Source organism: Leptonychotes weddellii, chromosome 6, assembly GCF_054177405.1.
Source record: "Leptonychotes weddellii isolate Sample4059 chromosome 6, ASM5417740v2, whole genome shotgun sequence".
Taxonomy (NCBI): domain Eukaryota; kingdom Metazoa; phylum Chordata; class Mammalia; order Carnivora; family Phocidae; genus Leptonychotes; species Leptonychotes weddellii.
In genome coordinates this window covers 4,060,983-4,085,262 of record NC_138374.1, presented here as the reverse complement: position 1 = coordinate 4,085,262, position 24,280 = coordinate 4,060,983, and the positions used below count along the sequence as shown (strand labels likewise).

General features: G+C 52.0%; 1 protein-coding gene across 12 annotated transcripts in view; it reads left to right on the top strand.

Moving 5' to 3' along the window:
• PTPRE (protein tyrosine phosphatase receptor type E) overlaps positions 1-21,792 on the top strand; it is a 148,909-nt gene extending 127,117 nt beyond the window's left edge. For 9 of the 12 annotated variants that reach the window (XM_081823297.1, XM_081823298.1, XM_081823300.1 and 6 more), the window contains 11 exons: positions 1,531-1,650; positions 2,737-2,900; positions 6,722-6,857; positions 7,206-7,355; positions 7,688-7,781; positions 8,771-8,847; positions 9,702-9,836; positions 12,701-12,826; positions 13,554-13,720; positions 15,524-15,659; positions 18,860-21,792. In XM_081823297.1, the coding sequence (XP_081679423.1) occupies positions 1,531-1,650; positions 2,737-2,900; positions 6,722-6,857; positions 7,206-7,355; positions 7,688-7,781; positions 8,771-8,847; positions 9,702-9,836; positions 12,701-12,826; positions 13,554-13,720; positions 15,524-15,659; positions 18,860-18,934 (1,380 nt within the window). In that variant the 3' untranslated portion in view covers positions 18,935-21,792. The remainder of the gene's footprint in view (positions 1-1,530; positions 1,651-2,736; positions 2,901-6,721; positions 6,858-7,205; positions 7,356-7,687; positions 7,782-8,770; positions 8,848-9,701; positions 9,837-12,700; positions 12,827-13,553; positions 13,721-15,523; positions 15,660-18,859) is intronic. The other 3 variants (XM_081823293.1, XM_081823294.1, XM_081823295.1) reach the window with 3 other exon arrangements.
• The last annotated feature ends 2,488 nt before the right edge of the window (positions 21,793-24,280 follow it).

The following is a 24,280-nucleotide window of genomic DNA, read 5'->3' as shown; positions in this document are numbered from 1 at the left end:
CAGCTGGGGGTCGAGGCGGACACTGGCCTGCAGGCAGGGCAGGCAGGGAAGAGCCCCCTCCCAGTGCCACCTTCGCTAATTTGTTTCATGCGTGCCAAACTGCACAGGAAAAAGCCTCCAGTCACCGTTTCCTGTTGGGTAAGATGGGGTTTTTGTTTTGTTTCCAACGGGGGCTGGAACAGGGCTGGAGAGGGCCACCCTTCCCATGGGGTGAATCCTGCCCTGTGGATGGAAAGAGTGACAGGAGACGGGAATTCGAGGCAGGAACCCTGAACCCTTCCCACGCTCCGAGCAGATGCCCTGGCAGGACCTGGCCCCCAAAGAGGAGGCGGACGCTGCCCTGGAAGCCCCGGTGTCCCCTGGGACCAGCGCCCCCCCTGCTGCCACTTATGCGGGGGGTGGGGGTAGAGGGGGCTTGTTTACAAACAGGAGACCCAGTGAGGCCAGCACAGGGCAGTGGGTCTCAGAGAACGCCATTTCCCCTAGCAGGCATCCTGTTGCCATGTCACTGGACATTGTTTCTCTGATCTGTCTCTGAAGCCTCCTACTGGATTTTTCCATTTCTGTGACTCAGAGCTGGCCTGCTTCTGTATCTTGATTTTTCACCATTTCAGATGAGATCATTTCTCAATAGAGTTCCTTTTTCTTAATTGCTTACACTTCTCTTGTCGTCTCCCTGGCTTCAACATTCTGGCTAAACGTTGTGAAATGCAGTTGCCTCAACATCTCATGATCTGACTGGAGGGAGGGGACCGCAGCCGTGGGGGGACAGGAGGCGGAAGGCGGAGAAGCATCCACAGGCACAGCCCTGCGGGGGGCCCTAGAACCAGCCCTAGGGCCCAAGCAGGGGCCTTTCAAGGGGAGCATCTCAGGGGTCCTGGAGGGTCCCCAGGAGGCCAGGAACGGCCCAACCCAGCACCTTTGAGCATTTGATTCTCCTCAGGGTGTTTCAGAGATGTCCTGGAGGAGGGAGGGTACGTTGTCCCGTTAGGAAGGCGTCCTAAGGCAAATGCTGGGTGGTCCTCACGCACTCCTGTGCCCCGTGCTCACGGAGGCCTCTTTCCCCTTAGGCTGCAGGTGCACCGTCCCCACGTGTGGCCACTGGTAGCTCAGAGGGAGGGCAGGTAAAGAGATGGGTCTCTGTGTAGCAATGCGGCCGTCCCCTGCAGATCCCCACATCAGCCTCGTCCTAGGTGGAGAGCAGTGGGGAGCTGACCACTCTTCAACATTGGACCAGCCAGCTTTGTCCTGAGCAAGGAAAAGACATCCAGGTCCAGCGGGAAGTATTTGGGAAACATGCTGTTCTCTGTGCGAGCCTCACTCACCCTTGGTGTCCAAATCAGAATGGGGCCTGGGTATAAACTCAGGGCTGCCCCCCATGAGTTGTGTGGCTCCGCTTTCTCAGCCCTCTCCCAGCTCCAGGAACTGTCTGAGGGAACCTGGTGTGTGCCCATGGTGGGGCCGGGGGCACTGATGTGCGCAACAGAGCGCCCCCAGACCTAGTTATCTCTGTGCAACCATCCCATGTAGGAGAAGTGCTCCCAGTATTGGCCGGACCAGGGATGCTGGACCTATGGAAACATCCGTGTGTGCGTGGAGGATTGCGTGGTTCTGGTAGATTACACCATCCGGAAATTCTGCATACAGTCCGTAAGCATTTTCAGTTATTGGCTTTCTGAAAAGGTGATCCTCCAAGAGAGCAGTGTCAAGAGTAAATATACATCTGATTTTTTTCATATGAAAAGCTTCGTCCCTCCCTCCCCAGTGCTATAGCAGCTCTCTCTGAGAGGGGACTGTGGAGGACCAAGAGCCAGGCAGGGATGGGTTCAGGCTTAGTGGACTGAAGATGTGAATTTACAGAGGAAGAGACAGGTGCACAGGAGTCTGCAGACAGCTCTGGATGCTCCTGGGCCCTCCTCACCATTTTTGGGTGGAGGAAGTTGAGTCACTTGTAGGAGGGGGCACCGGATTGGGGGTTCTCCCCCAGTGGCATGATGTCATTTCACACACCGAAGTGGTGAGGTGGGATTTTTTTAACAGTCTCAAAATATTTCTGTAACCTCCTCAGTATTTGTCATACTTATTTCCTGCTTGTCCCCGCCCCGTCCCTGCCTAAAAGAATGCAAGGTATTCTTCAGTATGGATGCCTGTGTACAAAGCGGATGAAATAGAGATTTAAGAAATACTAAAAAAAAATGGGAAAAACAGAAAGTCCTGGTGTCAGGAATCAGAGGTAGAGGGGTTGACGTCGTTAGCTGTGAAACCGGGAGTCTGGGGCTTCTAGAAGCCGCAGCAAAGAAGGGAAGAGGATGAGCTTTATCATTTCTCCTGTCCCCTGCTTGTGTCTCGCAGTCACACCCACACGCACACGTGCACCTGCGTATACCCTACCTAGGCTTCCGTGATCTGGGGCAGAGAGCCGCGCTCATGGGCCGCGGGTGGGCCGGCCAGCCACATCATCTTTTCCCTCAAAATTGAGACACTCTGGGGAGTGGAAGGGCATGCTGCTGGTAATTACACAGGCATGAAGTGCGGCTGTCAGGCAGACTGGATGTGGCCGCCCTGCTCACCTGTGGGGTTCGTGAGCCCGAGGGCCAGCTTCAGGGAGGTGTCTGGCTGCCCTGGGCCTGGATGGCGGGGTGTGTATGGGGCGGGGAGTGAGCATCCTCAGAAAGTGATGTTCGGGGAGAGGGGAGGCGCCGTGCCCCAACTCATGTCTCTGCCTGTCCCCCGCAGCAGCTCCCCGATGGCTGCAAAGCCCCACGGCTCATCTCCCAGCTGCACTTCACCAGCTGGCCGGACTTTGGAGTGCCTTTCACCCCCATCGGGATGCTGAAGTTCCTGAAGAAAGTGAAGGCCCTCAACCCTGCCCACGCCGGGCCCATAGTGGTCCACTGTAGGTATGTCCAGGTGGGGCCACGGGGCAGGGCCCCCCCGAGGACTGGGCCATCGTGGGGGATGACACGTGGGCCGGTATCGGGGTGGGCGGAAGGACAGGTGGGGAGAAGTGAAAGCACCCCCTGCCCACTGGGAACACAAGTGACAGCTCAGAGACTCCCTCGGGGTGAGAGCCGGAGGGACATGCAGCCCACTCTGTGAGAGCAGAACCCTTTCTTCAATGGCATCTGAAGGGGAAGCCCAATATCTAAAACAGACAAAAGCCAAGAGGGCATGTAGATAGAGCTAGTGGGGCTCTGGGTACATTCTCTTGACCTGCCCTCCGCCACCCCCGGAGACCCCCAAGTCACCTCTGAGGATAGAGCTGGAAACCACACTTCTATGGGGAGCCCCCAGTCTTGATACAAGAGTGCACGGGGCTCAGAGGGGCTGGGGGCCATGGTTCAGGCACAATGATTAGGGGCCAGGAGCCGCCGTCCAGGGCCGGGTGTCCTGAAGGCCTGGGTCTGTGGTCCAGGCTGCCCCTTCTCCTCCCAGCTGCGTTCTCCTCCTCTGCATTGGGAGGGACAAGCCTGGAGGGGTCTGGGACTCGTCCCTGGGGTTGAGCTTTGCACAAAACTAAGTACTACAGCGGCGTAAGCTGTCAGCACTGTGATTATTCCTTGCGTTGTGGAAAAGCAGCTTCCGAAAGTGAGCACCCCGAACAAGTGCCCTCTGTCTTTGCGCACCTCGGTGTCCCTTGGTTGTTTTCACACTGAGCTTTCATTTCCTCTAGAGCTCATGGAGCCTTAGAGGAGGGCCCAAATTATCCCCCTCTGTGGCTTATATCTCCATGCCCAGTTTGGCTTCTGGTGCAGAAGGTCATGTCCGAGAAAAGGCCTTGGACTTGCAGTTGGTTGACTGGCTTGTGCCCATTCTGTTTTTGAAGACAAGGGCGGAAAGATGAGGAGTTGTCGGTTGCCACACTCCCCATCCTACCGGTGGGTGCTCGGTTGGAACCTGACGACAGTTCAGGGGTCAGAGGGGAGGCCCTTGTCATCCTGGCCAGGGATGGAGTCCTGGACCTGCCCCTTGGGAGCTGATCAACTGTGCATTAAGTGAGGTGGCATCTGTAGGATTGCTGGGGCCGGCTGGACAAGCTCCTCCCGGCAACTGTACTGGGGCGCGGAGCAGTGCAGGCCGGTCCTGCTCGGCCCCAGCTGGGGGGTCTTGTCGGCCTCTCCTGTTCTTGCCTAGCTTCCTGGAAGCCAGAGTCTCCGTGTTGCTTCTTGCAAACACCTGTGTGCTGGATTCAGAGCATCTGGATCACTGTGTACCTGTGCCCTCTGCCCCCTGTCCCTTTTGTCCTTTGGCAGTGCCAAGATACTGCCAACAAAGCTGTCTGTAATGGCCAAAAACACACGTAGTCAGGCTGACAGCCCAGTGAGCAGGGCCCTCCCTCCGTGAGGTGGGGGCAGGCCTGGATGGAAAGGCTGGGGTCCCCTCACGGGGATTTCCGCGGGCCCATCAGAGATCCGGGGCCTGCTGCAGCAGAGACCCTGGGGACTTCGGTGGCCTGTCTTCAGAACCCAGAGTCCGATGCTCTTAGCTGGAGAAGTTGCGGCAGGAGGGGCCCTACAAGACTCTTCCTGCCGCTGCCTCTCCCCGATTCAGGCTTCTGGTGCTGACTGGCCGCTTAGCTCTGGATGGGGTGGGGCGGAGATAGTTATAGAAACAGCCTCTGTGTTTGGGTCAGGAGTGGCTGCAGGGGCAGGAGCAGGCTCGGTCCTGCTTTGTCCTGATTCCTCCAGATCTGTCGTGCATGGGAAACCTTAGGGAATGACCCCTGTCCTTCCTCTGCTTACTTCCTCCCCAGGGCAGGGGCCCAGGACAGGTGCATTTGTCAATTATCTTATTTTCATGCCAGGCCCCGCTCCGTGGCCATGAGTCTCTGCCTTTGCTGTTGAACATGCACTTGTCTCCCTGTGGCAGTGTTTTACTTCAGCACTGCTCCTGCCGCTCCTGGACGCTCTGGCCTTCTTTTATGTTCTCTTTGGCCACCAGGAAAGTTTTAATATCCGGGAAGTGGGAGGAGTGGTACCCTCCTTCTCAGCCTTCCCAAAGCCCTTCTCCTCTCTGGTGCATCCTTCCCCTCCTGAGCTCAGGCCCCTGTGAGCCGCCCTGGCCGGTGTGGGCAGATGGGCGGTTCTGGGCGCCCGCCTGATCATGGTCATGTGGTGACAGGAATTCCTGCCAAGAGCATGGGCCTGCCGGAAGCCAGCCAGGTGGGGGAGAAGGCTCATGCTGACTGGCAGCCCCCGCCCTGCCGAGACTCAGGGTGGAGATGACTTCACGTCCCACCTCCAAGTTCATCATCACCTGAAGACAGCTCCTCAGCTCCAAGCTGTGTGCCCTGGGTTTTGGCTTCCTGGTTTCCATCCCTACTGACACAGTCATCCTCAGTGTTTGACTCTTAATCACTTAAAAGGAACCGACATTCCCTGCCCAAGTCCTCTTAGGAACAGCATCCCCATGGAGGCCAGTGGAAGGACCTACTGGCCTCAGCCTTTTCCTGGGGGGCCAGCGCGGTCCCTTTCCCAGCGGCGAAGCGGCCTCTCCCGCATGCACCCTGGGCCAGGCGAGGGGTCCTGTAAGCGGCCTGGGGACCTTGATGGCCTTGCACTTGGTGATTTTGTGGCCTCCATCACATACGTATTGGGCGGGGTGTCTCACGTGGCTCTGCACCAGATGATAGTCTCTGATTCTGTACCTGTAAAGAACTAAGACTCCTCAAAGGCCTCTCGTGTTTGACCTGCTTTTCCCCCTGAGATGACGGGATCCGCTCCGGAAGAGGGTCTTCCCTGCTGTCCTAGCTCTGTTTTGGAGACTAACTGGCAAGAGCAGTATCTCTCACCTAACCCCACAAAGAGGAAAGTAGGGGGATGTCACTCATTAAGTTGTGAGTCTTTTTGTCAAAGAGGTTACTTTCCTTTTGTAAAAGAGGTTGACGCTGCAGGGACTGGAGGGGGCAGCCCCGTTCTGATGAGAGAAGCTGCACACACGAGTCCGCGTCATGAGGGGCTTACTCGTTCAGCGAATGTTGGCTGAGCGCTACTGTGTACCCGCTCTGTCCTGGATGCTGGGGAACAAATATGCACGGCCCCACTGTCTGGTGGAGATCCACCTGGCACCTGGGACAGCAGGTGGTGGAGGGCAGGACCGAGGTCCCGGAGGTACTGTGGGGCATGCGTTGGGAGGGCAGGAAACCCAAACCCAAGAATCCAGCCGGGCAGCTTCCTAGCCAGGAGACCAGTCAGTGGAGACCCTGAGGACCAGCTAGCTTGAGCCAGCGCCAGTGAGCTCCAGCTGGTGCCTCTCCTTCGGCTGACCTTGGCTCAAGAGCCAGCAGACCTAGCCTGGGAGCCTCCTTTTTATAAAGAACCTGGAAAAGCCATTTCAAGCGTGACATTTCAAAAAAAATCCACTTGCACACGTGATCGCAAGATAGCATTTGGTAACAGAAGAAGATGACTCACACAATCTCACACAAGGCTAGTACAACAGATCTTTTTGATGAGCCTTTCAACAGTTTCCATAGTTATTAGAGAGCAATCTGAGATAATTTCACTGAGATTATGGTGCCCTCTGGTGGCCTCACCGGAGATTTGCTCTTTATTAACGGAGGAAAGGCTGTTTTGAGGGATGGGTTGGACTCTCCCGGTGGAGGGGAGAGGGTGTCCTTCTGTCTTGGTGCACAGGTCAGCTCTGCAGTCCTGTCATTTACTTCGGGCGGGGGTGGGGTGCTGTGTGCCTCATGACGGGGCATCTTTCCTTTTCCTTGAAGCGCCGGCGTGGGCCGGACGGGCACCTTCGTAGTGATCGATGCCATGATGGACATGATGCACGCCGAGCAGAAGGTCGATGTCTTTGAGTTTGTGTCCAGAATTCGCAACCAGCGCCCTCAGATGGTTCAAACGGATGTGAGTAGTGCCTTCCCCGGGCCCCGCCCCTCACCCTGGTGTGAGCTGCGCAGAGCAAACCCAGACCCCTTTGCCACCCCCCAGACCACGTGACTGTCCCCCACATGGTGTGTGTTCAAAGTGCCTGGCAGGGACGACGTGTGCTCAGTAATGCCGGCTGTCATACTCTCCTTCCTTGACGCCATAAATGGTCATTATACATGGCTGTCAATCTGACTTTTGCCCCCACACCTCCTTCCCTGGGCAAAACATGGAGAAGAGCAAGGCCCGTTGGGGAGCTGCTGCGCTCCGAACGACCAGAGGCTGCGGGCACACGCGAGGGTGCTGGGTGCTCTGGGTCTCCCGCAGATGCAGTACACGTTCATCTACCAAGCCTTGCTGGAGCACTACCTCTACGGGGACACCGAGCTGGATGTGTCCTCCCTGGAAAAGCACCTGCAGACACTGCACAGCACTGCCACCCACTTCGACAAGATCGGGCTGGAGGAGGAGTTCCGGGTGCGTGTGAACGGACTGTACGGGAAGACGGGTGGCTGGTTAAAGGAAGCCACTTTCAGTCACTGCCCCTCCGGATGGACCCCAGAAAAAGCAGGGTGGCTACCCCACCCGTGATGCAGGCGGAAGAATAATCAGGGACTTTGAGAGCTGAGCAGCAACCGCGTGGGGGAGTGTGTCATGCACATAGTTTTATTTTGGAAGATTCAGAAAATGTCTGGAGGTAGAGAAAGAGATTAACGGGTGCCCTTTACAGTGGTGCTGTTACAGGGTTGAGGGATTCGCTCAGGAGCGTCGGCGTTGTGACTGCATGATTATGTCTTTCTTGACTGCAGAAACTGACCAATGTCCGGATCATGAAGGAGAACATGAGGACGGGCAACCTGCCGGCGAACATGAAGAAGGCCAGGGTCATCCAGATCATCCCGTGTAAGGCAGCCCCACGGCCGCCCGGGGGAATTTAAACCCTCATAGCAGGATGGGATCGGGGTCGGCACCCTGTGAAAGTCTATGACGACCCACCTCTGCGAGCCAGGGCCCAAGGGCAGGACACCCTCGGGGCCTGGGGTTAAGGGCTCCTGGGGGCGATGGCGAGTGTTGGGAAGAGAACACCCACCTGTGAAGCAAGGACAGGTGACCCAGACAGTCCTGGGTGTCAGGCGGGCGGCTTGTGATATGAGACGTAGATGGCGGGAGAGGGAGGACTTCCTGGAATTGGCGAGATTTGCTTTGGTCATCAGTCTGGGGCTGCCCAATTCCGGTCTCATCCAATCATCCCCTAAGTCTGTACATGGAGGAGGGACCCTGCTCCAGGCCTTAGGGAGGTGGGAAGCGGGCAGGGGTGCGGTCAGGACCCTAGGCTGCTGAGGTCCCGGATAAGGGGGAGGACGGAGCGCCCACATTTGTTTGTTGAGGAGGGAAGAAAGGAACTCCACAGGGATCAGAGGAACCACAGGAAAGGAAGGGAGAGGGTGCCGCCTTGGGGAGGTGGACCCCGGGCTCCTGACACGCATTAGTGGCCACCGAGCATCCGAGGTGCGTGAGGGCTGGGTGAAGCCTGCCTCAGCCTCAGAGCCCGGTTTCTTGGCGACTGTGGCCGCCACCCCAGGCCGCCTGCCTGGCCACACTCCTCTCATTCCTGAAATGCGATACTTTTAATTCTCCTGTCGTGGTATGAATTACCTCAATTCATGACAAATGACAATGATAACTAGAATATTTTCAGAGCTTTCCTAGCAAAACACAATTTTCTGGGCCAATTTAATTAACCTGTTTTATAGAGTAAACCTTCCAGGGACTTGGCTTGAGGTAGCAATTTTATTAATAAGTTTTATATTTTGGAAGCGTGTAGCAACACATTGAAGTTTGCAAGGCAGGACTGGAGTGTGTGCTAACTGAAGGGACATCCTGCTTTGCAGATGACTTCAACCGGGTGATCCTTTCCATGAAAAGGGGTCAAGAATACACAGACTACATCAACGCCTCCTTTATAGATGTAAGTACAGTGGACCTGGACGTGCTTTGCGAAGATGCAGCTGGTTTCCTTCGCCTGTGATCACAGGGACTCTTAATTAACTCCTTTTCACAATCAGGAAGGAATCCTGAAATCCAAATCATTTCATTAGCAGAATTACTTGCATGAAAAAAAAAAAAAAAAGAATAATGAATTTTGGGAATAGAGACCATAGGCGTACTGCTAAGTAATTGCTAGTTTCATTCTGTTTTTAAGACACAGCAATTTTTCTGTTATATCCCTAATACCCACGGGTGCTTGCATGGCTCTCTGTCCCTCACTGTCTGCAACCCGCTCCACGTGGACAACGTGGTTGTGTGTTCAGGTCACCAGGGGTCTCCACGCACCGTGGGGTTAGCCGAGGAATGGGTGGGGAAGGATGTGGCGGCCGAGTCTGCGTCAGAACTCCGCTTTGCAGATGAGAAAACTGTGCCAAAGGTCCCTTGGGCTGCGTGGAGGAACTGGATTTGAACCCATTTCCTCTTAAGTCCACACCCAGTCCACCACCGTGATGCTAACTGATCCGCAACGCAGGAAGATGTGAGAGCAGAGGCAAGGGTGCTTTCGCAGGTGGCCGGGGGGAGCTTGGCTCTAGATACCCACTCAGAGAGGTGACCCCAGGTGCTGCAGGGGAGGTGATTCGGTTGCAGAGAGAGTGGGCGTCCTGACCCATCGCAGAGCGCACTTGTGCATGCCTGTCAGCTGGGGCTCGGCGCGCCCTGGGAAGCTGGAGAACGTTTTCCGTGCTTAGGCCCTGGGCTCTCCTAAAGCCCTGCGGCTGTGCAGGAACCAGCATGAGGGGAGGTCAGACTCTAACCCCTGTTCCCGGTTTGAAGGGCTACCGACAGAAGGACTATTTCATCGCCACCCAGGGGCCCCTGGCGCACACAGTGGAGGACTTCTGGAGGATGGTGTGGGAGTGGAAGTGCCACACGGTCGTAATGCTGACGGAGGTCCAGGAGAGAGAACAGGTCAGCAGTGCTCGTGGCCGGCCCGGGCCCTCGGGGGGCAGTGTGCACCCCTGGCGGCCCAGCCCGCCTGCAAGACCCTGGCGGTCCCCTGTGAATGGCCCACCCACGGTCAGCTGCTGAGCCCAGGCCACAGCGGCTGAGGAGGGAGAGAGGATGGAAATGAAAAAAAGTTCCATTTGCTTAGCCCTGACCACCCACACTGGCTTTTGTTTTTAGCCGACATTTTATTTAACCAGCCTTGTAGGTCTACCATTTTGAATTTCCCACAAATGCAGATTTGATCAAAACCTGTGGAACAAAACAACATTTACTCACTTTCTTCAAGACATAAGGACGTGGGCATTGATATGTGCACCTTACGGATGCTGTCCTGGTTGAACTGAATGAATCAATGTTTTCCTGTCCCCAGAGATCCATCGAGGGCCTTTTTGTACTGTATTTATTTAACAACATAATAAGTACTCATGAGCCCACTCTCCAACTGAAAAACCAGACTTTTACCAGTAATGCACACCTATCTGAGTGCTCTCCCAAGATAGAACCACTACCCTGGATCTGTGTTTTGATTTCTTTGCTTTTTTAAAAACACATATTGAGATGTAATTCACATACCATTCCATCCATATTTTTAAAGGGTGCAAGTCAGCAATTTTTAGCATTTTTAGAGTTGTGCAATATCACCACTATTTAATTCCAGATAATTTCCATCACCCCTCTCCTGTTAAATCAAACGGGGCTCGGTTGGTCTCAAAAGAAACCCCATACCCATGAGTAGCCAGTCCCTATTCCTTCCTCATCTGCAACCACTAATCTACTTTCTGCCTCTATGGGTTTGCCTGTTCTAGATATTTCGTGTAAATGAGATCATACAACATGTCTTTTGTGATTGAGTTCTTTTACTTAGCATTTTTTCAAGTTTTAACTGTGTTGTATCAAGCATAGGTTCTTTTTTTCTTGACAACTAGTATTCCATTGTATGGACGTACCACATTTGTTTACCATTCATCCGTTGATGGATATTTGGGTTGTTTTCACTCTGGGGCTATTATGAATTATGTTGGAAACATCCATGTTCGAGTTCTTATGTGGCTGTGTTTTCATTTCTCTTGGGTAGACACCTCGGGGTGGAATTGCTGGGCCACACCGTAACTCTGTCTCACGAACTCATAGGGCTGGACATTTGGAAGAATGTCCAAAGCAGCTGCCCCGTTTTATACTCCCAGCAGAGGGTATAGGGGTTCCAGTTTCTCCACCGACACTTATTACTACTGGTCTTTTTATTATTTTACAGGTTTTTTTTTTTTTTTAATTTATTTGAGAGAGAGAGAGAGAACAGGAGGAGTGGCAGAGGGAGAGGGAGAAGCAGACTCCCTGCTGAGCAGGGAGCCCGATGCGGGGCTCGATCCCAGGACCCCGGGATCATGACCCAAGCTGAAGGCAGATGCTTAACTGACTGAGCCACCCAGGCGCCCCACCACTGGTCTTTTTAAAACCATCTTAGTGGACGTGGTCTTGGCTTTTTCAGAAATGTTTTTATATCCTATATGTGTATGTCTAAAGAAGCTACTGCTCAGTTTTGCTCGCTTTCGAACTTCACATAAAGGGTGTCGTTACGGTACATATTCTTCTGGGACTTGCTTTTTCCACTCCGAGGGATGCTTCTGATACTCTTGATGCCTGTAGCTGTGGTTCATTCATCAGTATTTCATTGTGTCCCACCGCACATACCATATATCCTGCATCCGTTTATTTGTCCCTTCTTGTGTTGTGGGCATTTGGGTTGATTCCATTTTATTATTTCACAAACTGGCACATTCTCCTACGGGTCTGATGCTGCACAGGGAAGAGCCTGTTCCAAAGAGACAGAATGCTACGTTGGAGAGCGTGTGACAGTTTGAATTGACAGATAGCTCCTAACTGCGTTGCAGAGTGGTTACGTTTTCCAAGTGGACCCTGGCAGTGGAGGAGAGAGATCATTCATTGGCATCCCTAGTGTTGTTAGGGATCCTCATGTCTGCTGATTGACTAGACGCACATGTACATCATCCCTTCGAGGCTCTGATTGGCATCCCTCTGATTCCTCTGAGGTCAAGCATCACTTCATATATTTATAGATGGCATGTTCCCTCCGTGCAAGATGCCCGGCCATATCTTTCCCCCATTTTGCTAGTGAGTTGCTTATTCTTTTCATATTGACTTGTAAGAATTCTTTACATATTCTTGATACTAACCCTTTGTGGGTTGCATGTACTGCAGATATCTTGTCACAGCTGCTGGCATGTCTTTTCACTCTCTCGACCATGTTTGTTGATGAAGGGAAGTTCATTGTGTTCTAATCTGATGTCACAATCTTTGTGTCGTGGGTGGTTGGCTCTTTTGAGGTCTTGTTTTTTAGTAAGTCCTTCTGTACCCCCAGAAGAAAAGACATTTTCTTCTAAGGCTTTCACAGTTTTGTTTTTGACTTTAAGTCTTAACCTGTCTGGGTTTACTTTTACGAAGATTCGAAGCTGCCGTGTATGGTAGTGCAGGTTGTGCACTGCCCAACTCCAGGAGGGCTGGACCGTTCCTATCAGCCCTGGCAGGGCGAGTCAGGGACCCAGCCCTTTTCCTATATGGAAAGCCAAGTTTTCCAGCCCCACTGATTGAATAATCTCTTCCTGTGTCAGAGTTCCAAATACACCTGTCTGTTTCTGGATTCCCTCGGTCAGCAGGTATTAACGGGCCTTCATACTCACATTCGTAAGCGATCGACTCGGTCACATGAAATACGCTAAATGGTTTGAGAGCAAGCCTGCCTCCTAATGTCAAACCGCTACCAGCAGATTATCTCCTGGGAGACTTAAGATTTTATCTTATGCCCCAAGGATAAATGCTTCCAGTACTGGCCGACAGAGGGCTCAGTGACTCATGGCGAGATAACGGTCGAGATAAAGAGCGACACGCTTTCGGAAGCCATCAGCATACGGGACTTCCTGGTCACCTTCAAGCAGGTACTGTCGCCAGAGCGCTGGACGCTCCCGTAGACAGAAGGCCCCGCAGCGCCCCTCAGGGTCTGCTTGCGATTGTCCCGGAATGTCCTGTTCCTCCAGCCTTTTCGAACTGGTGCATTCGTATCTGCGGTCAGTGCAGTGAACAGGGAGCCGTGTTATCAAGGGGCAGATCTCCTCTACCCTCCGGACCTCCGTGGTCACGTGTCTCCTTGCTGGAGCACGAGGGTGGGGGAGCGGAGTGACCGACTCCAAGAGGCATTCCACGGCCACCAACACCCCGCTCAGGAGAAGTGGCAGCGGCGGGGGAGGGGGCGGGAGGAAGAAGGCGTGTGGATGAAGCCACAGAGGCCTCTCCAGACTTGTTCAGAGCCTCTGGGGGGCATGAGGGGTCCTGGCTTCTTAAGAAGGAGACGCTCCTGTTCTCTCAGCAAAGCTGCCAGGATCCCTCATGTGTCCGGCGGGCCCTGCCGGGGGCTCCGGGGACCATCCCCTGCATATCCTGCTTCCCTCTCAGAAGGAAATTCTGCCACCTTCCGCTCTGGGGTGCACACGGCCCACAGACAGCCTGGCCAGGACCCTCAGGCCAGCCACACGGGGACTGTGCTGGCTGTGAAGGCCCCAGGAGGAGCCCGAGCCTGGGCCCTGGTTCGCGGGAGGGTGGGTGGGCTTGGGCCTGGTCCTGGGTGGTCGGGGTTGTGTGAGCGGAAATGCCCTCTCCTGCCTGCAGCCCCTGGCCCACCAGGAGGAGCAGACCCGCATGGTCCGCCAGTTCCACTTCCATGGCTGGCCCGAGGTCGGGATCCCGGCCGAGGGCAAAGGCATGATCGACCTCATCGCAGCCGTGCAGAAGCAGCAACAACAGACGGGCAACCACCCCATCACCGTGCACTGCAGGTGAGCGGCCCAGGGCCCGGGGCGCCCCTCCTGGTGGGGTAGATGTAGACCCCGCGCCCAGGGTGCTGCTCCCAGCCGCGGCATTTCCCTAGACTCTACTTTTAACTTTCCCTTGCACAGCTAGCTTTACGTGCGTAAATGTCATCTTAGATACATGCAGGAGACGTTGTGGGAGGAGGAGCAAGGAAGTGACCCAAACACACATCTCCACAAGGCTTTTGAAGTCCTCCAAAAACCTGCTGAGCACGGCTCAGACAGACCCACTCCCGAACTTCAACGGCTTGCATGGGTGGTTCTGGCCCTGGCAGATGTGCCCACCCCTCCCTATCCTCTCCCCGGGTCCTCGGGGATCCAAGTCATGCTACAGCACATCCTCACGGCAGACAGACTTTCTGGAGGCCCCCGAGGATGTCCAGGCTGGGACTGCTACCAGAGGCCTGCAGCCCCACTCCGGCCCCAAGCCTCTCAGCCCAGCTCCCGAGTCAGGCGCCAGGGAGGCCACTGGAGGGACGTGCTCGGTGCGGAATGCCTGGGGGCAGTGGGGCATCCCCAGCAAGGACCTTGATAAGCAGTGTTGCAAGGGTGAAAGGGTGAATCTGGCCAAATGTAAAGACCTGCCAACTCAGGGCCCTTCCGCGCTGACTCAGCTCTGGTCACTCCAACCCCTGGCCGGCCGCCATCCCAAAGCTCTCCCTAGCAGGCAGGAGTTTGGGGTATTTTCATTCTCGGGGTGCTCATTTGCTTCTGAAGCTGCACTTCTATTTCTTCTTCCACACGTGGCTTGCACTGTTTGTTGTGACTGCCACTGGCCCCGCCCCACCCACCCCTTGGAGCTGCCAGGGCCTCGGCTGACCTTGGAGGGTTTGGAACTCTTTGCCTGGGACCGGCCTCGGCGCACTTCGGGCCTGGCCAGCAGGTGGAGCACCGGCCTCGGTTTTCAGTTCCCGGGGGGGGCTTTGTAGGAGTCATTTGGAATAAACTAGAAAGAGTTCCTTTGTGTTCTGCCTCCACAGACCCAGACGGAGTTTAGCACACGGAGGGCACCAGGGAGTCAAAGGTGAACAAGGTCCCACAAGGGCAGATGTGGGGACAGTCGTTGAAATAGGTCAGGAGCCTTAGAATCAGCCCACCCTCAGGCCTCTGGGCCTGGAGGGCTTTCTGGAAGAAGCCAGCCAGACCTGCCCACTTTAGGCCTGGTTGCTTGGCTCTCCTGAGGGTGTCTGAGCTCTGCTCTTGTAGGGTTTATCCAGTGTATCAAGAAAATGATCATCTTAAGGGAAGTGGACCCAGATCTTTGCTGGGAGGTGTCCCTTATCTAGTCTTTACTGGCAGTGACTGCCCCCTGTCTTAACCTCACACCTTATGAACCAGCACCTCTCAGAAGGCGGTCCCTAGCACAGAAGGAGAGTCTAGACAGAGATGACCTCTCCCTAGTCCTAAACCAGGAGGGTCTGCATTTCTGACAAGTCCCCAGGCGATGCTGATGCTGCTGGTCCTGGGGACCACACTCTGAGAACCAGCAGTCTACACCAGGCGGGGGGGACATGGTTGCCCTAGCTTGAAAGTTTGTAACCGGTCTCGATCCAACTCAAGAGATACCTTTCTGCTGCAACTGGACAAGTGTTTTAGGAATTTCATGTTTGCTGACTCTCGCTCAGTATAGATGATCGTTAGAAATCCAAACTTTGATCGCTTTCAGTGATGATGGCTTTGCGCTGATGTGTAGGGCTGAGCTGCGGGCTGTCCCTTTCTCATCCCCACGGGTGCGTTTGGTTATCTGCATTAAGCACTTTTCCTCCCCAGTGCTGGAGCCGGGCGAACAGGTACATTCATAGCGCTCAGCAACATTCTGGAACGAGTGAAAGCCGAGGGCCTTTTAGACGTATTCCAAGCTGTGAAGAGTTTGCGACTTCAGAGACCACATATGGTGCAAACCCTGGTAAGAAATGGAGCCATGGGGACATTTCTGGAAGGGTCAAGAATTGTCTTACATTGAATTTGGTGTCTGTTTCATTCAAGGAGCTCGAGTGTGTGGGGAGGGAGGAGGGTGAGCTTCCCAAGGGAAAGAGCTCATGGTACTCTTTGCAGTGAAGTTTTATGGACCCCCTTCCTTCCTTGTCTCTGCTGGGGACTGTCCCCTGGGCAGGACACGGGAGGAGGGGCACACTCGTGGCTTTAGACTGTGAGACCCCTTGGACAGATGCACTGATGATACCAGCTTTCTGTGTCCAAGTGACTCTTCCACCATATTCTGGCGCCGTTCTCTTTCATCCTATGACAGATCCACACACTTTCTGGTTTGCAGAAGGCGTGCCTCCTCGCAACCGTGGTGATTGTTCTACCCCAATAAGTGCGATTTCAGAAACTGTTATAACCCATCATTTCTCTCCGGTCTTCCTGTTTTTACATTTGCCCTCCCTGTCCACTCACTCTGCATGGCTAACAGGATCCTGACTCCAGCAAGTATAGAAGGTGGCAGGAGAGCCTTCCACAACCTTCCCATCGCAGGGGAAGCCCAACTGCTAGAACCACCGGAGTGCAGCGGGGTTCGCCTCCCGCCCCCAGGGTGGGCGGGAGCACGGATCTCACCCCGACGGCACACTAGCCGGGCCTGGAGAGAGTTCATATTCCTCCACTGCCAGGCTGCCCTTAAGCTTTCTGGGGGTGGGACCCAGGCAGGCATTGACATATTTAAAGCCCTCCCTGTGGTCCCAAAGTGCAGACAGGTTTGAGAGCCACTATGAGTAAAGGAAACAGGGTGCCTGCTGGCTCCCCACACACCTTGCCCCACGTGCCCCTCTTAGGCCCGGGCCGTGACTGAGAGCAGAAAGGAGATGGTGCGAGGGGCCCTCTGCTCTCCTTAGAGCCCTCATCCCAGCACAGGCAGTCCTTCTTGCTAGACCTCTGGAAGATGCTAGAGAGGTCCTTCTAAAAGTCATGCCTGCCTCCCGATAGCTAATACCTCCTAGGGGCATCACAAACGTGAACGACTTTGGGCATGGAAAACACAGAGGCAGACCCCTCCATGGGGGATTTTCTAGATCAAAATAATAATAATGAATAGGAACACCCTCCAAAAAAATTCCTTTTTTAATTCTGAGCCAGACTCTCTCAGCTCCTTTCCTGACTGTTCTTAAGTCCACTACAGGCTTCCCCAGGCAGCGGTTGTAGCTTTTGTCCTGCCCCCGGTTAAATATAAAAGCTAAGCCGTGGCGTTCCTTTGATGCTCGGGCTTCGGGCAGTCATCCCAAATGCATGGCTGGCCCCCATCATGGCTCTGCAACCTCGAACAAGCTCCTTCCACTTTCTGGACTTTAGTTCCTTATCTGTGGAAAATGGGGTGATCGCCCCTGCCTTTAGTCGATGTGCACATTGGCTTTATGTATGTCCGTCAGTGACCCCACGAGTGCCTGGCCCAGGGAGGCGCCCTTGTCTGGCTCAGCATACAAACACTTCCTTGGTGTTGAAGGGACCTTAGCTCTCATAAATTCATCTGGTCTGGCCCATGTATCCTATGTCCAAGAGCCTCTCCATCCGAACGCCCCCTGACTCAGCTCTGCTCTTCCCACTGCCGCCTCTCGCCGGACCCCTCCCTGGGAAGCTGCCCGTGGCTGTCATTTAGCCCGTGTCTGTGCTCTCTGTTCCGGTGACACCGTTTAACAGAGGGTTTATAACCTGACTTTGAAAGTCAGCAAATTGCTGGCCACTCTGCAAGACTCCTGAGATAGGCTTTAGGGCAACTGGCATTCCAAGGCTAAAAGTGTGTGTGTTTTTTTGTTTTGTTTTGTTTTCTGGGAGCTTTGTGCCTTGATCGGAAATGTCTGTAACCTGAGGTGTGGCCCATGTCATCCCAATAAATTGCCAAAATACATGCCATTGATCCCTGGCCACCAGTGACTTGGACGCAAGACACAGTGTGGCTGGGTCGTGGTTTGCTCTTGTGTTTCCTGCTAAAACAGAGAGTGATTAATGGCGTCTCCACCTCCTGCCTGATTGGAGCCACTTTGACGTGTGGCTGAAGTACCTTCCAAATACTGGGAGAGGAGGCGGGAGGGGCTGGCGGCCACACTGGGTCTCTCTGGCTTCCCAGGCCCCTCACTTGAGGGCCCAACTGCCATGGCCACTCAGCCAGCGATGTCTAGGGTCTGCAAGCAACCAGACCCTGTTACTTGAGAGGCAGGTTAGCTGCCGTCTGTTGTTACTCAAAACTTTGGGGTCCACTCCCCCTCTGCCCATTGATCGTCACGCACACAGTTCTCCAAAACCTCTGGCAACTGCCGTCGGCTCCGTCTTTTACGTGTCTTCCCATGGAGTGCCCGCTATTGGCGACACCACAGGCCCCGTGTGGCCGCCCCTCTATCCACCCACAGCCCTGGCTCCCAGCCTTACCCCCTCCAAGATCCCCGAGGAGGACAAGAGTCAGATGATGTGCAGCCATGTTCTAATGAGTTAAATGCCTTAGACAGAGAGAAGGCAATATTCTTCTGAATTCTAGTAAAATTTATATAAAACAGTGTCCCCTTTTTAGAGTAAACTTAGGTTTAAAAATAGCCTAGAGGTTCATCTTTTTAAACTTCCATAGATTACTTGTTTGTTCATTGTGAAGTTTATCTGAAGTTCAGTATTCTGACTTTTCTCATTGTCATTTCAAAAATACCTGTTTTCCAGTTTAAATATGAAAACTGAAGGCCTTTTACTCAGACTACCCTAAAATACGCCAAGTTGAAACTAAACATTGACATTTTCTATATAAAACAACAGCTTTAGGGGCACCTGGGTGGCTCAGTCGGTCGAGCATCCGACTCTTGGTTTCGGCTCAGGCCATGATCTCGGGGTCCTGGGATCAAGTCCTGAGACGGGCTCTGCGCTCAGTGGGGAGACTGCTTGAGATTCTCTCCCTCTGCCCCTCCCCACCCTGCTCGCTCTCTCACTTTCTCTCTCTCTCTCAAATAAATAAAATCTTAAAATACAACAATAACAAAAACAACAAAAATCCAGCTTTATTTGGAAGTGCCCAAAAAGTAAATGTTATAACCGGTCACACTGTTTCATGTCTTCTTTTTAAATGTTTCTCCTAATTAAATTAATGGATTTTTAAAAAAATATCACTTTAACGTCTTTTTTTTTTTTTTTCCCCAGGAACAGTATGAATTCTGCTACAAAGTGGTACAAGATTTTATTGATATATTTTCTGATTATGCTAATTTCAAATGAAAATTCCTGCCTTAAAATATTTTTTAATTTAATGGTCAGTATATTTTATAAAAATCATGTTAATTTATTTCATAGTTGACATTAATACCCATCCTAATTTCTTTGTATATATTTTGTTATGCTTTAAAGGCCACCAGCTATAAAGTCATTAAATCTTAAATACCCCTTTTAAAAAGTGGAATAATATATTAAGGTCAAGTAATATCCTGTAAAATATATTTCTGCTAGTATCAGTAATTATTTTAATTTTGCATCAGGTTCATCACATCATTGAATTTCACACATGCAGCACCTCTAAATGTTAAAAATCTTAGTATGCAACATGTGCTTATGCAGGAGAGTAAACACAAAGCCCGCTATTAAGAAAGCGGTCAAGGACTCAAAAATCAGTTGAAAATTCTCTTTCCTGACCCTGATTTTACAGCCCCGAGCAGTGGCATTTTGTGGAAGGTAAAATGTTCACGAGGTTACACTGTAAATAGGGAATTCTGTGAAATCCTCTGTTGCAACTCATGTGGTTGATTTTTACATTTTGAAGGTCAAAGACTCTGCAGCCTGAATGCAGGTGTAAAACACGTTAGCGTCGCTGGTGGCTGTAGAGTGAGACTTAAACATGCGTTTACTCAAGGCTGGGTCCTTGCTGCCTTGGCTAGAAGAGGGGAGATGTAGGCGCCGGGGGTAAGGTTCGCCCATGGCTTTGGGTACAGCGCAACCAGCTCGCGGGCTGTGCTCCCACGTAGCCCCTTGCTGTCTGTCTGTCTGGGCGTTTGACGCAGATGACCATCTGCCTTTCTCACCCTCACCTCCCACTCTGCCCCCGCCGCCCAGCTGGTCTTGAGCTCTCCTAGAGCCTCAACACCAACCACTCCCCAGTCCTAACGTTCAGATAAAGCCGAACATCCAACTCACACAGCTGCAAGGAGCACGCGCTTGGGGAGAAAACCACAAGCAATTATGCTTTAAACTTTCTGAGGAGCATTTTGGTATTTAAAAAAAAAAAAAAAATCTTGTAAAAGCTAAGATTGTTTGTAAGAAAAGAAATCTTAAAATCTAGATTTATATGTTTTTTTTTAAAGTCCCACTCCCCAATATTTAAATAAAAGAAAAAGAGAGAGAAATCCTTAAATCTAAAGGCTAACTTATTTTTGAATGGAAATACTACTGAGACCTTTGACACTGGGTAATAACGATCTCACTGCCAGACAGGATTGGTTAGTGGGGCAAAAAAAAAAAAAGGGGGGGGAAGGATGAATGTAGAAAAGTTTAAGGACAGTGATCTTTCTGTGGCCATACGGTAGCAGATGAGCAGATGAGCACAATATAAAAAAAAAAAAAGACACCTGCTCTGACTTACTAAAAGCATTTAACATGTGCATTTGGGGTACATTTGTTTTTTGTTTTTGCTTTTTAAAAGAAATATAAAGGCCTTATTTGACATTTCCACTGAGAAGTGATTGTACCCTCCTATTGCACTATTCATCCGGTGTCCGTCCCTGGTGTGCACAATGCAAACCCAAGGCTGGTTACATGCTGATAGTAGCCTTGCGTAATCAAGCCTCCGCTGCTCCTCTGAGCCCCACCCCTGGGTAAGAGGAGGTGCCAGCAGGAAGGGCAGAAGCACAACTTTGTGACTGCTGCCAACCCCCCCCCCCCCACCCCGCCAGCCGCATCCCTGGGCTACACACGCACTGCTGAATGCATCCCTCTCTCCTTCCCAGTACAGTGAGAATGCATTGGGGTCGAGGAGGAAAATGGAGGGAACTTTGCAAGACTCACCAGCTGGTCCCATATGTTTTCATTGTTAAAACCCCAAGTCCAGAGCCTTTCTTTGACTGAAGGAGAAGAGAGAGAACCAAGCTTTCATTCGGCACCAAACCCTGGAAACCGAGCCGGCTAGTTGTGGTGAAGGTAACTAAAGTCAAAGTCAGGGAATGGGTTTGGGTCTAATTTAGGAACCCTCATTAGAATCTGTCAGGCCTTTTAGTGGCCACCTGGCATCTCTTGGATGGAGATTAAGATCAACCTTATCCGGGGTACCCTTGGGAAAGTGCCCCATGTGTGTGTTCTTCCGTCTCCTGTGCCCACTGCAAGCATCCTGGCACCTTCTGTAGCCCTTCCAATTCTGGAGACAAAGCAGAAGCCACTGTCCCTTGGAGGCACTGGCCTTTCTGGGGGCCTGGGAATTGTAGCCTCATGGCCTCTGCCCAGGCCCCCGCACCCAGTCCAAGGCCCCCTCCGGTCCAAACAGTCTCTTTGGGCACTTGGGGACTGGCCGCCCTATCTGTGCCAGCCAAAAAGCTGACCTCTTCTTCCCCCTCGGTCAAAGTAGGTCCACTGTACATAACAAACCATACCACGCTGACGGCACCGACTCCACCGTCCTTCCTGTCACGTTTTTGTATGTTGCATGCGGTTGCATTCAAATGCCAAATAGCGATTAGGAGCCTACCGTTCTGATCGACAAGCTGTACGGTCACTGTGTGACTCACTTTACTGTCTCTCTCCACGTGCTAGACGAATGAAGAATGCATACCAGTGTTTTAAAAGGTATTTTTATGTGTTTTTAAAAACTTTTTAAAATGAGCCTGACATGTCTGTTTCAGCATTCCGAGACATGCCCATGTTATTTTTAAAATGTATGATTACTGATAATTTTGTTTAACTCAGTTGTGTTTAATTTATGTGCAATCTTTATAATATATGTATGTATTCCCAGTTTCAACTATCATATTTTCTCTTATTACATCTATAATTTGATCTTGCTCTGATTATAATGCCAGTGAATGTTGCTGAATTCTTTGTATATGCAAATTGCAAGATCTAAAACATTCTGATGCAAGGATAAATCTTTACTTTGACTTCCAGCCTGTGTCTCTTTCTTCCATGAAATCTCTTCATTGCATTCGAACTGCGCCTTACATCCTTTTAGACAAGACATTCATTAGGAGGTAGACATTGAGTTATGTAGACAATTAATTTAGGACTTCTAACATCTAGCTCAGCCCTGGCAGGGAAACAGCCCAGACACTAGGCATGGTGGCTGGGGGTTGGCCCCAGCTCCCAGCTGCTCTTCAGAAGGCATGACCCGTGTGTGCAGCACAGAGTAATAACTTGCCCTTCTGGGAGCCTGTGCTCCTACTGGAATCCAAACAGGGATCTGTGCTCTGAGCAGTGGCTTCTCGGAGTCCCCAAGGAAGATGACAGAATGCTTAAAGTCCACGGCCAGGTGGAATCAGAAAGTCCTTCCAACGCTGCTTTGCCTCCTAAAATCTGAAACCCTGTTAGATCTCCCTTTGCACATGCATATGTCTCTGGTCATCCCCAAATCTCTCTCTGCACCCCTCCACCTTCACCTCCTTCCCAGGCCCACACACCAACGTCCTCTTTCAGATATCCCAGGGCTAACGTGGAATTTAAACATATGCGTCTTATTATTTGTATTTATTAATAAATTTTATGAGGCTTGTTATATTTGCTAAAATGGATGATTTCATAACCTTTTATATCCCTTTCCCTCTCCTCCCACCCCCAAATATCACCTGCTATGAAATGCCATTTGCTCCCATGGACCATTTAATTACTGGGTGTTCCTTACGGGTCTATCTGCATGTCTGCATGTCCCTTATCCGCTCTAGGTACAGCAGGACCTGGGATAAAGGGACTAGAGAAGTGTAGGTGCAGACAGGGGAGGTTTGGGAGATGGATGGTGGGGGCAAGAATGGGCATCAACCAGACAACCGAGGACCAGGGGACTCAACCAATCTGACCGAGACCACAGCCTCAGAAAAGGAAGGAACACCAGGCCAGCCACAGGGGTACCCCCCCCCCCATCAAATGGAAACATTCAAACATGCCTTCACATGCTAATGACCTCAGACAGACTTGCAGGTTAGTGAGCAGGTTAGCCAACAGCCGAAGGAGCTTAGTGCCTGGCTAGGATTGAATGGCGTGGATTAGGAAGGCGGTGTATGCCTTCTACCAGGCTACATGGCATTTCCGAGCACCGGAGGACTCAAGGGTGAGATACATCTGAACCTTAGAGAATTAATATATGAAAACTTTGCATCTTAGAAGTGACGAAACAGGTCCCCTCTATGCAGTTGTGTGAATCGCCATTTTGTTCAACGTTCTTAGCATCTGGCCATGTCCACACGCATGCAGCTTCCTCAGCTGCCTTTAAAGGGCTACTTCGTATTCTCCAAACCTCACAGACTCTGATGGTCATTCCTCCGTCATGGACATTGGCTTGCATCCTCCAGTGTCGGGACGAAAACACCTGCATGCACGTGCGTTTGCTCTCGGGTGCCAAGTACTTCTCCAGGAGAGCTTCCTAGGGGTGGAGTTTCTGGGCTATACACATTTTAATATGTATCATCTTAATTATCAGTAGTAACTGCCAAGTTGCCAGAAGATGGCCTAACTCGTTTACCGCTGGTGCTGCAGCTGGTTCCTGTTTGCCTCTGCATCACTAACCCTGGATACGAGCAAACCTCTTAGTTTTTGCAAAACCTAGAAGCAAAAAAGTCATACTTCATTTCAACTTGCATTTCCCTAACTTGCAGTGGGTCGAGCATCTTTTCACCTTTTATTTTTTGTATTTTATCTGTGAATCACCAATTCGGATTTTTTATCCAGCTTCCAAATTTTTTATCCATTTCCAAAAAGTCACTTGACTTTTTCTCGATTTATTGTGATTCTTTTTATCACAAGACACCCAACCTTCTGTTACTCAGATTAGAAATATTTCCCTTCAATACTTTATAGAAGATCGTCACTGATGGCTGTTTAAACCCCTCGTCCGGGAAACTTTGGGACTCACTAGCTTACAGATTGGGTTGGTGAGAATGAGGCTGAGTCTGCCCAACAGCAGGGCCCTCTGGGGCCCAATAAACATATCAAATAGATCTTTCATTCCTACGAAATCATGGTGGAGACACGAGGAGGGGCTTTGTGCGAACAAGTCACGGGCATTCTGTCCTTTGTAAAGACCACCATTCACGAACTCCCAGTTTACAGATTACTGGATGCTCATGTGCCAGCGCTGGAGGTGCCAAGATGGGGAGGACCATGCCCCTGCCCTCAGAGGCCTGGTCTCTCTGCACGGCCCTGGAATCCGGGGGAGGGGGCCTGGAACTGCGTCCAGGAAGACGATTCAGTGGCTCACCTAGAGGAAACTCCTAGATAGTATCCCAGCCACGTATCTTGACTCATTGTTAGTGAAGAGGTAGCCTTTGCTTTATGGAGTCGACATCTGCGATGTCGTCCCCCCGTGACAACCTGGGAAGCCTCCACCCGGTGAGTGCGGGGCAGTCGAGTCCCAGGTTCCCCGTCCTGACGTGTGTAGGA